The sequence below is a fragment of the Schistocerca serialis genome, chromosome 9 (assembly GCF_023864345.2).
Source record: "Schistocerca serialis cubense isolate TAMUIC-IGC-003099 chromosome 9, iqSchSeri2.2, whole genome shotgun sequence".
Lineage (NCBI taxonomy): Eukaryota > Metazoa > Arthropoda > Insecta > Orthoptera > Acrididae > Schistocerca > Schistocerca serialis.
In genome coordinates, this window is record NC_064646.1 from 468,037,605 (window position 1) to 468,052,048 (window position 14,444).

At 45.5% G+C, this 14,444-nt stretch overlaps 1 protein-coding gene across 4 annotated transcripts in view; it reads right to left on the reverse strand.

The window, feature by feature from the left end:
- LOC126418810 (transmembrane protein 145-like) overlaps positions 1–14,444 on the reverse strand; it is a 114,151-nt gene that overhangs the window by 58,360 nt on the left and 41,347 nt on the right. For all 4 annotated transcript variants that reach the window (XM_050085751.1, XM_050085749.1, XM_050085750.1 and 1 more), the window contains one exon: positions 8,252–8,401. In XM_050085751.1, coding sequence (XP_049941708.1) covers positions 8,252–8,401 — 150 coding nt within the window. The remainder of the gene's footprint in view (positions 1–8,251; positions 8,402–14,444) is intronic.

Sequence of the window (14,444 nt, forward strand, 5' to 3'; positions counted from 1 at the left end):
TCCTTAATCCAGCTTCTAAGATAAGTCGTAGGGTCAGTATTGCCTCACATGTTCCAATATTTCTACAGAATCCAAACTGATCTTCCCGAAGGTCGGCTTCTACCAGTTTTTCCATTCGACTGTAAGGAATCCGCATTAGTATTTTGCAGCTGTGACTTATTAAACTGATAGTTCAGTTATTTTCACATCTGTCAACACCTGCTTTCTTTGGGTTTAGAATTATTATATTCTTCTTGAAGTCTGAGGGTATTTCGCCTGTCTCATACATCTTGCTCACCAGATGGTAGAGTTTTGTCAGGACTGGCTCTCCCAAGGCCGTCAGTAGTTCTAATGTAATGTTGCCTACTCCCAGGGCCTTGTTTCGACTCAGGTCTTTCAGTGCTCTGTGAAGCTCTTCACGCAGTATCATATCTCCCATTTTATCTTCATCTACATCCTCTTCCATTTCCATAATATTGCCCTCAAGTACATCGCCCTTGTATAGACCCTCTATATACTCCTTCCATCTTTCTGCTTTCCCTTCTTCCCTACTAAGTTCTTCACTCTTAATGCTGTTTGTAACAATATTATGAGAACGAAGGCTGCTACTCACCATATAGTGGAGATACTGAGTCGCAGATAGGCACAACAAAAATATTTTCACACTTAATGCTTTCAGCCAATGACCTTAGTCAACAATAGACACACACACACACACACACACACACACACACACACACACACACACACACATGCAAACACAACTCACTCACACAAAACTGCAGCCTCAGACAGCTGAAACCACGCTGTGAGCAGCAGCACCAGTGCATGATGGCAGTGGTGACTGGGTGGGGGAAAGGAGGAGGTTGGGGTGGGGAGGGGGAGGGATAGTGTGGTATCAATAGTTCCGATGCCAAAGTGTAGGTTGTCACTACGAGAGCAGAAGATCTTTGCCAACCACGGCGCCCTCTAGCCAACGCTATGCAGCTCTACGAGCACCGCTCCACTTTTGCCCAATTCATGAAGAGCAGAGAGCCGAGAACCATCACTTTAGCTTAGCTTGCTATTGAGACTTTCTTATCTGGACTTTGGCTGCACACCTACGTGCTCATCTGTATAAAGTTACATATACATTTGTATATATTTATGCACCAGTCAAAACCTCTTTTACTCAACGTGCAGTACCAACATGCTTTACCTCATCTGCTCCTACTCACTTCCTTTCATTCGGCCTCTTTGTCAGTTTTCAGGAGCAGACCCATGTGCTGCCTTGCAGGCAGGATACAAAATTATTGGCAATGAGAAACGGCGAAAATCGGAATAAATTTTTTTATCCTCTATGGTTTTTTTTTTTTGCTTGGTACTGGTTTATTTTTTTGTGATAGCCCAGTGTGACTGCATGTTTTAGTTCTTCCCCCCTTTGGCTATAAGACATTTTGTGTGAATGATGGCTTTGCCACAGGAACAGGCTACTTGTATGGTTTCAGGCCCAGCAAATGACGCAGCTGCTTGCATCTGTAAATGGACTGGTCACACTACAAACTGCAGCTACTGTGACACCTCCGACGCCACCGCCTGTACCACCGATGACACCTCCAGCGCCGTCATTTTGTGCCTTCAATCTGGACGTTGAATGCCGGCCAGAATACATCACCCAGCTCAAGGCACACTTCACAGTATACAACATACCAGGTACAGAGCAGCTTGCCTTTTTCATTGCAAATGTGGGTATTGTGTTATACTGTGTGCTCATAAAATTGTTTCCCACCACCTGCCCAGAAACTAAAACTTACAACAAAGTGATTGCTGCAGTGAACTCCCACTTCCATGACTGTAAATGTGGTAGCTGCATGCTACAAATTCTTCGTCTCCAGAGTGGTCTTACTCAGTCAAATAAATCATGGTCAACGGACCTTCAGGAACTAACATCTGATTCTGACTTTAATTGCTCATGTGGATGCTCATAAGTGGGTATCATGATTAGAGACACTATTGTCCAGAATGTGGCAGACCACCGCATCCGTGAGCAAATCTTGAGATTTAAAAACCTGTCTTTGCAGGAAGTAGTGGACTTGCTAGACAGACAAGATACATTAGATATGGCGACTTCTGCATTCGACGTAACCACAGGTGAGTGTACTGTTAGCGTGGCACAACATGTGCCCTCCCCACCTGCCCCGGCACAGCTAGCCACGCCAAACCACTCATGCACAAGTAAACAAGTTTCAAGCCAGGCATCCACTAAGAAACTGAAATCATGTCCAAACTGTTTTTGTGCCCACCCACAGGACAGTTTCCCATCCCCACAGTGTTATTTTTGTAATAAGAAAGGACATGTGCAAGCTCTGTGTAATAAGAGAAACTCTAATTCATAACCTGTCTCCCATTTGCGTGACTCATGTGGATTTCACCACGATGGAACCGCCATAATCACGATTCACATCAGCCTATGGACATTAATGCCATTTATTCACAGCCTTCTGCTTCCCGTGCTTCTACAGCTCGTCATGTGAATAAACAAGTTTTGCCAGACACTTCCTCTCACATTCAGCATGATGTGAGGAAATTTTTTGTGACTTTGGACACTTGTGGACATTCTGTTTACATGCAGCTGGACACTGGTGCATCAGTTTCTTTACTGAACAGATAAACATGTGACTTGCTTGGTTCGCCCCCTGCTTCATCGTTCACATTCCACACTGACTGCATTTACTGGACAGGAAATCTCAGTGCTCAGCGTGTGTGGTTTGCAAGTCATGTATAGTGCAATGACACATACAGTGTCTTTTCATGTGTTCCACTGTAGTCATGCTACAAATATTTCTGGCATGGACGCATTTGAACTTTCTGGCCTCGGAATTCAGGACAATGTACTGTGCATCAGCGCTAGTGACCATGCAGACAGTGTTGCTGCACTACACGATGATTTTGCTGAACTCTTTTCTGATGGTCTTGCTTGTGCCATGGACTTTGCAGCACATATAGTTAAAGACAATGCCATGCCTATTTTCCAGCATGCACACACTGTGCGACGCCGTAGCTGCTGAACTTACGCATTTGCAAGACAGTGAGGTCATTGAACCTGTTTCTGCTTTGCAATGGGCTTCACCTATAGTGTGTGTGAAAAAGCCAAATGGTCATCTCCATATTTGTGCTGACTTTAAATCTACAGTAAATCCCACACTGTGGTCGCTATGTTTCCCTCACCGCATCCTGAAGACATTTTTGATAAGCTTGGTGTGGGAAAATTATTTTCCACGACTGACTTGCAGGACGCATACTTTCAAAGTCCACTTGACGAACAGTCACAGCACTATTTTGTGATCAAGACCCACCTTGGAATGTTCAGATTTTGCCACCTTCTGTTCGGTTGTGCTTCAGCTCCTGCTACTTTTCAGTCTTACTTGCAGCAGTTGTGTGCCACTTTCACTTGTTGTTCCAATTATCTGGACAATATTGTCATATCATATCAGGGCGCACCCCTGATGAACATTTGCAGAATTTGAGTGCCTTATTTACTGTACTTTTGCAGGCAGGACTCAAGTGTAACAGAGACAAGTGCAATTTTTTTCAAACTGAGATTCCGTATTTAGGACATGTGATTAACAGACAGGGTATCTACCCCTCACCGTCATGTCTCCATGCGATTAGAGACTTGCCAGCACCCAGGAACTTGAAAGAACTTCAGTCTGTGTTGGGAAAAATTACATATTATGATCAGATTATACCAAATGCAGCACAGATTGCAGTGACTTTGGATCGCATTAGACATAAAAACTTTCCTTTCATTTGGTCTTAGAAATGTGATTCTGCTTTCCACAAGGTCAAATCTGCTTTGTTGAGTGATTGCTGTTCGATTCCTTTCGATCCCTCTATAACCAGGTGTTGGCTGTCATGGCATCTTCTCAAGGCATGGGAGTGGTTTTCTTGTACCACATTAATTCTGTCGATCGCCCGATCGCTTTTGTGTCTAAGTTTCTCAGTTCTGCCCAACAAAACTATTCTCAAATCGAGAAAGAAGCTTTAGCTATTATATATGAAGTGACAAAATTTCATGACTTTTTGTATGGTCACAAGTTCTATTTGGTCACCAAGCATAAGCCTTTGACATCGATGTTTCACCCGTCAAAGCCAGTTCCAGCCCGTACTGCACACAAGTTGCAACATTGGTCTTTGTTTTTGTCTAACTACAATTACGAAATTTTGTTTCAGCCTATGGCCCAGCATGGCAATGCCGATGCTCTGTCTCATCTGACTATCGGTCCTGACTAAGTGTTTGATTCTTCCGAATTGTCATGCATGTTTGTTGATTCGCAAGATAAGGAATTATCTGATGGTTTTAAAGTGGAGTTTTGTCGTATTGCTTCCACAACAGCTGCTGATGCTTCTTTGCAGATTCTTTTGCAATATATCTGTATTCAATGGCCTTTGTCTGCTACACAGATTCGTGATCCCCTTGTTCGACATTCCTTTGCGCAACATCACAGATTGTCTGTACACCATGGTGTTATTTTCTTACGAATTGACAATGATCAGTCTCATGTGGTTGTACATTGCTCATTGCAGTCAGAAATCCTCTGATTACTGCATGCTGGTCATTGGGGTATAGTGTGGACGAAGCAATTAGCGCGTCGTTACTGCACTTGGAGCTTGCTAATTGTCTGTCTTGTGTGGAGCACCAATCTGCTCCACACCAGCGCTTCTTTGCATGACCGACTCCTACTGCGCCTTGGCAGCGCATTCATATTGATTTTGCAGGTCCTTTCTGGGACACCTGCTGGTTGATAGTTATTGATGCATACAGCAACTTTCCTTTTGTTGTGCTTCTGTCTTCTACTACATCTGCCAGTACTATAAGGGCTTTGTCATCTATTTTTTGCATTGACAGCCTTTCTGAAGTTATTGTCTCCGACAATGACACTGAATTTGTATCCTCCAAGTTTGAAGTGTTCTGTGCTGTAATGGCATTCGCCATCTCATCTCAGCCCCGTTCCACCCCCCACTCAAATGGCGAGCATGCGCTAGGGACTTTTCTTGCTTCCTATTGCTCTCAGCTGTGCGGCACCTGTTCCTCAATTGAACTGCTACATGGCCACGCCCATTGGTCACTCTTGCAGCTATTGCACTGGCTGCTGTGCTCTCCCACTGCTTCACCTCGTTCTGGCTTGGTGCACCATGCTTTGGTGTTCTATCATGTTTTCTCTGGTAGGCATCACTGGGAGCAGGGGTGCATTCTTTGCCGGCTTGGCTGTACCTTATTTTTAATTTCTGGTCCCTCCAGCACTGTCAAGAGACACTGGAATCAGATCCATTTGTGCCGCACTCAGTTTTCTGCCACTGGCTCTTTTCTGGCAGAATTGGGGGCCTCGCAGATTCTGCCGCCTCAGTCCATGGCTCCACCGACAGCGCCTCCACCACGGGCGCTCCTGCCACCGCCACCGGTCCAGTCTCCTGCTCTGGTCGGGTGCCTCCTGCCACCACCACAGCCCCACCCACGGCTGCCGCAGCTGCTGTGTTCCTCCGCGATGCCAGAACTGATTGACACTGAGGTTGCCGTCATGCTGCCGCCGCTGCTGCTGGCGCCCATGGAGGTTGTTCCTCCGCCTCCTCATCCGAGCAGACCCAGTGGAGGTGCGTGTCCTGGGCAGGTTTTCAACGGGGCGTTTTCCTCACCCCCTCACGAGCAATTGGGGGGTGGCAGTTCCGCTGTTCCCCCCTTCAGTTGCGCCACCCCTGGGTCCTTCCACCCACCGTCAGAAGCCCTACTCAATGACGGTGCACCATTTCAGGGGGGAGGGATGTGGTATCGATAGTTCTGATGCCACAGTTTAGGTTGGCACTGCGAGAGTGGAAGATCTTCACTGACCACAGCACCCTCTAGCCAACGCTGTGCAGCTCTATGAGTGCCACTCCACTTTCGCCCAGTTCATGAAGACCAGACAGCCGAGAACCATCACTTTAGCTTAGCTTGCTATTGAGCCTTTCTTATCTGGACTTTGGCTGCACATCTATGTGCTCATCTGTATAAAGTTACATATACATTTATATATATTCATGCACCAGTCAAAACCTCTTTTTACTTAACTTGCAGTACCGATGTGCTTTACCTCACCTGCTCCGACTCACTTCCTTTCATTCGGCCTCTTTGTCAGTTTTCAGGAACAGACCCATGCACCGCCTTCTAGGCGGGATACAAGAAATAGTATGGTGGGGATGGTGGACCGGAAGTGCTGCAGGTTGGGCGGCGGGCAGGGGAAAGGTGGGGAGGGGGGTCGGGGAAGTAGTGGAAAAGGAGGCACATAGAGAGAAATAAATTTAAAAAATTAAATAAATTTAAAAAAAACCACGTGTGGTGGTGGAATGATGGCTGTGTAGTGCTGGAATGGGAGCAGAGAAGGGGCTGGATGGGTGAGGACAGCAACTAACGAAGATTGAGGCACAACTCAGAAAAGCTGGTGTTGGTGGGAAGGATCCATATGGCACAGGCTGTGAAGCAGTCACTGAAATGAAGGATACCATAATTGGCAGCAAGTTCAGCAACAGGGAGGTCCACCTGTTTCTGGGCCACAGTCTGCTGGTGGCCATTCATGCGGACAGACAGCTTGTTGGTTGTCATGCCTACATAGAATCCAGCAAAGTGGTTGCAGCTTAGCTTGTACACCACATGACTGGTTTCACAGGTAGCCCTGCCTTTGATGGGATAGGTGATGTTAGTGACTTGACTGGAGTATGTGGTGGTGGGAAGATGTATGGGGCACGTCTTGCATCTGGGTCTATTAGAGGGGTATGAGCCACGAGGTAAGGGATTGGGAGCACCAACCTCCGTTAGTCGCTGTCCTCACCCATCCAGCCCCTTCCCTGCTCCCATTCCAGCACTATGCAGCCATCATTCCACCACCACACCCAGTCTGTTTTGCTATTTTTTTATTTATTTTATTTATTTCTCTCTATTTCTCCCTATGTGTCTCTGTTTCCACTACTTCCCTCCCCCCCTCTGCACCTCTCTCCTGCCCGCCGCTCAACCTGCAGCACTTCACTGTCTGTCATCCCCACCATACTATCCCTCTCCCTCCATACCCCAGCCTCCTCCTTTCCCCCACCCAGTCACCACTCTCATCATGCACTGGTGCTGCTGCTCACAGTGTGTTTTCAGTTGCCTGAGACTACTGTCGTGTGTTTGAGTTGTGTTGCGTGAGTGTGTATGTGCACATAAATCTGTCTGTTAGTGACAAAAGCCATTGGCTGAAAGTATGAAAATCTCTTTGTTGTGCCTATCTGCGACTCAGCATCTCCACTATATGCTGCGTAGCAACTTTCCTTCTCATAATATTGTTACATTTCATCCTGGATTTTCCATTGTTTAATATTGTTTGTATTTGATATAAGAGGGTACATCCTGATGCTTTAGTGATGAAGTATTGGAAATAGGATACGTGCAACAGATTTACTGCCTTATTATAATTCACAAATGACCTGAAGAAATGCACTGTTCTACAACAGCAGATTTGCTGACTTAAAACAGGCAGGTATGCTGATGGCACTCCAGAATACGTTCATAAATGGTGCATGCTGTGTACCCTGTATAAGACTTCCCACATTCATACAGGACACTGTAAAGTTCTGCCTCGTGTAGAGCTAATTCACATTTTATCAATCCAAAAGGCAACAAAGTTTTAACCGGACGATGAAGGATCACTTTAGCCTGGTGTTTCCTCAGTACTCTGCATATTCTAGTGGACTGTGAGGCAAGTAAGCTGTCATCTCGAATGCTGATTCTCTACTTTTTTCTGCATCTGCAGCACCCTCTGTAGGTGATATTATGTATATCCATTTTCACAACTACAATTTGGAGATTTTTATAATTTTGTCCTCAGGAACCCTGCATCTGAGATGGTACATCTTCAGCGGGGGGGAGGGGGGGGGGGGTCAACTAATTGAAAATACTAATTATCTGTGCCAAGCTGTGGCAATTTGTACTCTATGGAATGCATACTATTTGGAAGTTTCTTATTTGTGACAATGCTTAGTGTTAACTAAAATCTGCTTTATTATTTTGTGCTCCTTTCATCATTACTGTTATCCTTCATTCTTTTTGCTACCAAAAATTGTCAGTTGGCTTAAATAGAGATCTAGGATATTAGACAGAAAAATAAATTATTGGACTGTACAACTGAAAACATGGACTTAACTGAGCGTAGTAATAAAAGTAAATAACACTAGTAAAAGTTATGAGAACATATAATTTATGAAGATATTAAATAGCATACATTACCTATGGTTTTCATTCCTGGACAGTTTATACCATGTAAACCATATTGCGCATATGCACACATTAGGAATGTTATCCCAAACAATTGGAGGACCACTGATGCATAAAACAGTTTGTACGTAGAATGGTACAATTTTCGGGATTTCAGTCGCACTGTAAACAAATGAGTAGAAATGTGAGTAAGCTCTGCCCACATCAATTAAACCATCTACTCATTCTATAAATAATTATTACATTATCATATGAATTAATTCTAGATTGTGCATTTTATTTTTACATCTTATATGAGTCTGCCGACGACAGTTGACGGTACTAATATATTCCAAAAAGTCACGCGCGTAAACGGAATTCTTTGGGGGTCATTACTGGAGTGCTATTGATTACAGAGATAAGGAATCAATAGTTTTGGATAGCCCTTTCCCTAGTGACCTTTAACATAGCTATCAGAAGAACGGGTATCCTGTAGCAACCCTACAGCACCTGGTCATAACTTAAACATTACACACTTCTTCCAGCCGAGGCAAATTGAGTAAACTGGCTGGTTCTTTTGCACTAGATATGGTCTAGAATGGACCTTAGGAAGCTTATAAAAGCATTATTTGTTCATGGAAAGTTCCTGAGAAAAGCCCAAAAAACCACGATTTTTGAATACAGAATGTACTAATACTGACGATGGCTACTTCCATAATTCCCATTAATGGCAGAGAATCAAGCTTTTTACTCTGTATTCTTAAGATGATGTTCTCCAGTAACATAAGCTTTTTACAGCAATATATATTACAGAGATCCACATGTTCAAAATTACTGCACTCATGCAGAAAACCACAAAATCCAGTTTGTAGCCATTTTTGCACCATGAGCTGCAATTATCTAAGCAACTCACCACAGCAATTGGATGAAATTTTAATTATATGGTTTTTAAAAGTTTATTTAGAAAAACCATTTTCACATTTCTGAAAATAAGTATTCACTATCAAGATAAATCTGATTTTTGAGTACCAAACGTCCAATTGGGGGTATGACCACTCCTATAATTTCCATTCATGGCAAACCATTGGCATTTTTACCATTTGTTTTGAAAATGACGTTCTCATGGAATCTTGAAATTTTTTCACTGTCACTGTCTATAGCCGAGATCCAGAGGTTCAATTTCTTCACCAATAAAACTTTAAACTGAGGTGAAACAAGTCTTGGGACAGTGATACCTGCATACACAGATAGCAGTAGTATCACATACACAAGGTATAAAAGGGCAGTGCACTGCCTGCAAGATGTGTATTGACAGACTTTGAATGTGGAATGGTAGCTGGAGGTAGGCACATGCAACACTCCATTATAGAAATCATTAGGAATTTCAATACTCCAGGATCCACAGTGTCAAGAGTGTTCCAAGAATACCAAATTTCACACATTACCTCTTACTGTAGACAATGCAGTGGCCAATGGCCTTCACTTAATAGCTGAGAACAGCTGCATTTGAGTAGAGTTGTCAGGGGCTACAGACAAGCAACTACATGAAATAACTGCAGAAAACTATGTGGGATGTATAATGAATGTATCTGTTAGGATAGTGTTGTGAAATTTGGTGTTAATGAGCAATGGCAGGAGACGACCAATGTGAGCGCCTTTGCTAACAGCACAACATTGCCTGAAGTGTCTCTCTTGGGCTTGAGACCATATCGGTTGGACCCTAGACAACTAGAAAATCATGGCCTGGTCAGATGAGTCCCTATTTTAGTTGGTAAGAGCTGATGGTATTGTTCGAGTGTGGTACAGGCCCCATGAAGCCATGGACCCAACTTGTCAAGAAAGCACTATGGAAGCTGGTGGTGGCTCCATAATGGTATGGGCTGTGTTTACCTGGGATGGACTGGTTCCTCTGGTCCATCTGAGCTAATCATTGAGTGGAAATGGCTATGTTCAGCTTGTTGGAGACAGTTTGAAGCCATTCATGGGCTTCATGTTCCAAAACAATGATGGAATATTTATGAATGACAATGCATCATGTCACCAGGTTACAACTATTTGTGACTGAAACTTCCTGGCAGATTAAAACTGTGTGCCGGACTGAGACTCGAATCAGGACATTTGCCTTTCATGGGCAAGTGTTCTACCACTGAGCTACCCAAGCATGACTCACACCCCATCCTCACAGCTTTACTTCTGCCAGTACCTCGTCTCCTACTTTCCAAACTTCACAGAAGCCCTCCAGTAAACCTTACAGAACTAGCACACCTGGAAGAAAGGATATTGCAGAGACATGGCTTAGCCACAGCCTCCAGGCTGGTTTTGCAAGGTTCACAGGAGAGCTTCTGTGAAATTTGGAAAGTAGGAGATGAGGTACTGGTGGAAGTAAAGCTGTGAGGACAGGGCATGAGTCATGCTCGAGTAGCTCAGTGGTAGAGCACTTGCCCGCGAAAGGCAAAGGTCCCGAGTTCGAGTCTCAGTCCGGCACACAGTTTTAATCTGCCAGGAAGTTTCATATCAGCGCACACTCTGTTGCAGAGTGAAAATCTCATTCTATTTGTGACTGGTTTGAAGAACATTCTGGACAATTTGAGTAAATGATTTGGCCACCCAGATTGGCAGACATGAATCCCAATGAACATTTATGATCCGTAATCAAGAGGTCACATGCACAAAATTCTGTACCAGCAATACTTTTGTTATTATGGATGGCTACAGAGCCAGCACAGTTCAGTATTTCTGCAGTATTTCTTCCAACAACTTGTTTAGGCCAAGCCTCATCAAGTTGCTGCCCTGCAAAAGGCAAAAGGAAGTCTGACACAATATTAGGAGGTATCCTATGACTTCACACAATCCCATGACTTCACACAATTAATTTAAAGTATATAAATGGGTTGAAGTATACAAATAAACTTTCAAAACTTTAATGACCCATATAATCAATCCTATATAAGCAGCACACACTGATGTAGCAGTAAAAAGAAGGGAAACAACTGAAAAATGTTCATGGAACAGTAAACACGAATATGTTCCTCTTTAGAAGAATGTGACAGAAAAGTGAGGAATCAGTTGCTTCAACCCTCATTCCATTCCTCACTAAAAATTTTGGCTTATGAACAGATTTGCACTTTGTAGTGTTGAAGGAGAGTGGGAATATATTCCTCTCTAAAAGAATGTGTCAGAAAAAATGCGGCACCAGCTGCCTCAATCCTCATTCCACTACTTAACAATAATTTTGGCATTTGAACACATTTGCACTTTTTTGCGTTGAAAGAGAGTAGCATAGAGACACTGATAGTGGGAGAGGGAGGAGACAGTGCCAGTGGAACAAAAAAGAAGAGACAGAAGACAGAGATGGTAGGAGAGAGAAAGTGGCAGTGAAAGAGAAAGAGAGATGGGTGAAAAAAGTAGTGGGAACTGAAGACAGCTGAGATATTGATGGTCGGTGAGAGACAATGGCAGTAAAAGAGAAAGAGAGGTGGGTGAAGATAGAAGCAGTGGTAGTGGAAGCAAAAGTCTGCAGGGACATAGGAAGTGCAAAAGAGAGGTGAGTGGAAATTGTACACTGGCTTGTGGCATTTGGACTGCAGTAGCCACCGGAAAGATCGCGGGAGGCGCACATCAGCACGGCGTGTCACGGACGGTAGTTGCCGCAAGTAGAGTCCCATCCACCAGAGGGCACACGAGAATTCGGACATGACCTCTGCCAGCGTAACAACAACAACAACTCAGGCAGCACGGGCCGTGCCCAGTCAGTTAACATCGGGCATGCCTAGGACACAGTCCCGGTCTACGCTAAGTGAAGTGCGACGTAAACATGAACAGTGTTACTATACAATTGGCAACGAGTAGGGTCGTTCTTTCGCGTGTTGCGTCATTGTTCTGGTTTCGCAGCTTCTCCACGGCATGGAGGATTTAGTACGGGTTTTGGTTGAGCAGCAGACGGAGCTGATGGCCACCATGAAACAAGTGCTCCGGCGTTGCTCTCCACGCCGTCTGCTCCAGCGCCGTTCCCTCCTCCCTTTCCCCCGTATGGCGAGACGGCGGAGGATGGGGACGCATATGAACATCGCCTTCGGCAGCATTTCCAGGCGTTTCATGTTGTCAATGCGGAGGTATGTCGTGCTCTCTTCTTGTCTTGGATATCTCCCTCGCTGTATCAAGTTTTGCGGCAGCTAGCGCCGTTGCAGGAACCCTCATCCTTGTCTTTTGACGCATTGTGTTCATTGCTGTCTTCATATTATCGCTGCTGCATGCATGTTGTGGCGGCTAGGGTTGAGTTCTATCAATGCAAGAAACAGCCCCATCAGTCTTACCGGGCGTGGGCCGCTACCCTGCACGGTCTTAGTCGCAAGTGTCATTTTGTCACAGAGCAGTCGCGAGAGTCGTATGCCCACGTTATGGTATGCGACGTCATTGTTCGTTCGGCCCCTGATAGGGAGGTCTGGCAATGGGCCCTGCAGTTAGAAGACCCTTCCCTCGAGGAAGTCCTGTCCATTGCTCAATCGTATGAAGTCTCTCACGCCGCAGGTCAACAGCTGGAAGCGTGGTGCGACATCGCGGCGGTTCAGGGCAACACGTCCGCGTCCACTGTGTCCGGGGTGGACGATGTGCGAGCGGTACAATCCGGCCGTTACGGCCGCTCCCGCACGGCACATAAACAAAATTCCGGCCGTCGGCCCCCATTGCTGTCCTGTGCGTCGTGCTATATACATCATGATCAGTGAGAGTGCCCCCAGCGTTGGGCCGTTTGTCGCAAATGTAATAAAAAAGGTCACATTGCTAAAGTTTGCCACCCAGCCTCACAAGAATCGAAGGAAACAGGTACAGAGGACATGGACGTTGACATTCAGGAAGTTTCATCGGGCCAAGCTCCTGATACATCGGCACACAAACTCTTTATCGAGGTGTCGGTTCTGTCGTGCCGGTTACAACTGCAAGTAGATACGGGCACGGAAGTTTCATTGTTGAATGCACAAACTTATTCCAACCTTGGATCGCCCCCATTGGCGCCAGTTTACCGGTGTCTACGCGGTTATGGTAAACAGTTCATTTCCCTACTGGGTCAATTCACTACTGACGTGACTTACAAATCAGTCACTCAGCCTATTACTTTTATTGTTGTCAGTGATGCGAGCTCCGCTAACCTTTTTGGCCCGGATGCCTTTCAAGCTTTCGGTTTTTCTATCGCTGACACCATACAGTTGGTCTCCGAAGACGTTCCCTATCAATCATTGGAATCTTTGATCTCAGACTTTCCTGATATCTTTGAGGAGGGCCTGGGGCGTGTTTCAGATTTTGAAGCTCACTTAACGTTGTAGGCATCAGCTCGCCCGCGTTTTCTACACACGAGGCATATCCCCTTGGCTCTCCGCCCTCAGGTAAAGGAAGAGCTAGACCGGCTGACAGCCCTGGGGGTCGTTCTTCCCATTTCTTCTAGTGAGTGGGCTTCGCCCCTCGTTATTGTAAGGAAGCCCTCGGGAAAATTACGTCTTTGTGGCGATTCCAAGGCTACCATTAATTCCCAGTTGGTGGTGGACACCTATCCTTTGCCTCGTGCTGATGAATTGTTCTCTGCCATGGCGGGAGGCCAATATTTTTCGAAAATCGATCTTTCAGAGGCTTATCATCAGATACCACTTGATGAGGACTCCAAACGGCTTTTGGTCGTCAACACCCCATTTGGCCTTTACCAATACCAGCAGTTGGCCTTCAGAATATCCAGTGCCCCGGCGATATTCCAGCGTTATCTTGAGCACGTCACGTCGACAATCCCTCATTGTATTAATTACCTGGATGACATAATTGTCACAGGCCCGCAGCACAAAGGAACACTTGCACCACCTTCGCACCCTCTTTCTCAAATTCACGTCTGTGGGCTTGCGTTGCAACCTGCATACGTCAAACTTCTTCCAACCGTCCATTGAGTATGTGGGCTACACCATCTCTCGGCACGGCGTCCAGCCACTAGGAAGTTTGGTCCAAGGTATCGTCGACCTTCCTCGGCCCGCTTCGCTGAAAGAGTTACAAGCTTTTTTAGGCAAGATAGCCTATTACCACCAGTTCATTCCCAGGGCTTCCACCATAGCCCACCCCCTGTACTGCCTTCTGCACAAGGGTGTTCCTTTTGATTGGTCGCCTGCATGCGAGCGAGCATTCACCTCGTTGAAGGGCCTCCTCACGTCAGCGCCTTGTTTGGCTACTTTTGACCCCCATAAGACGTTGGTCC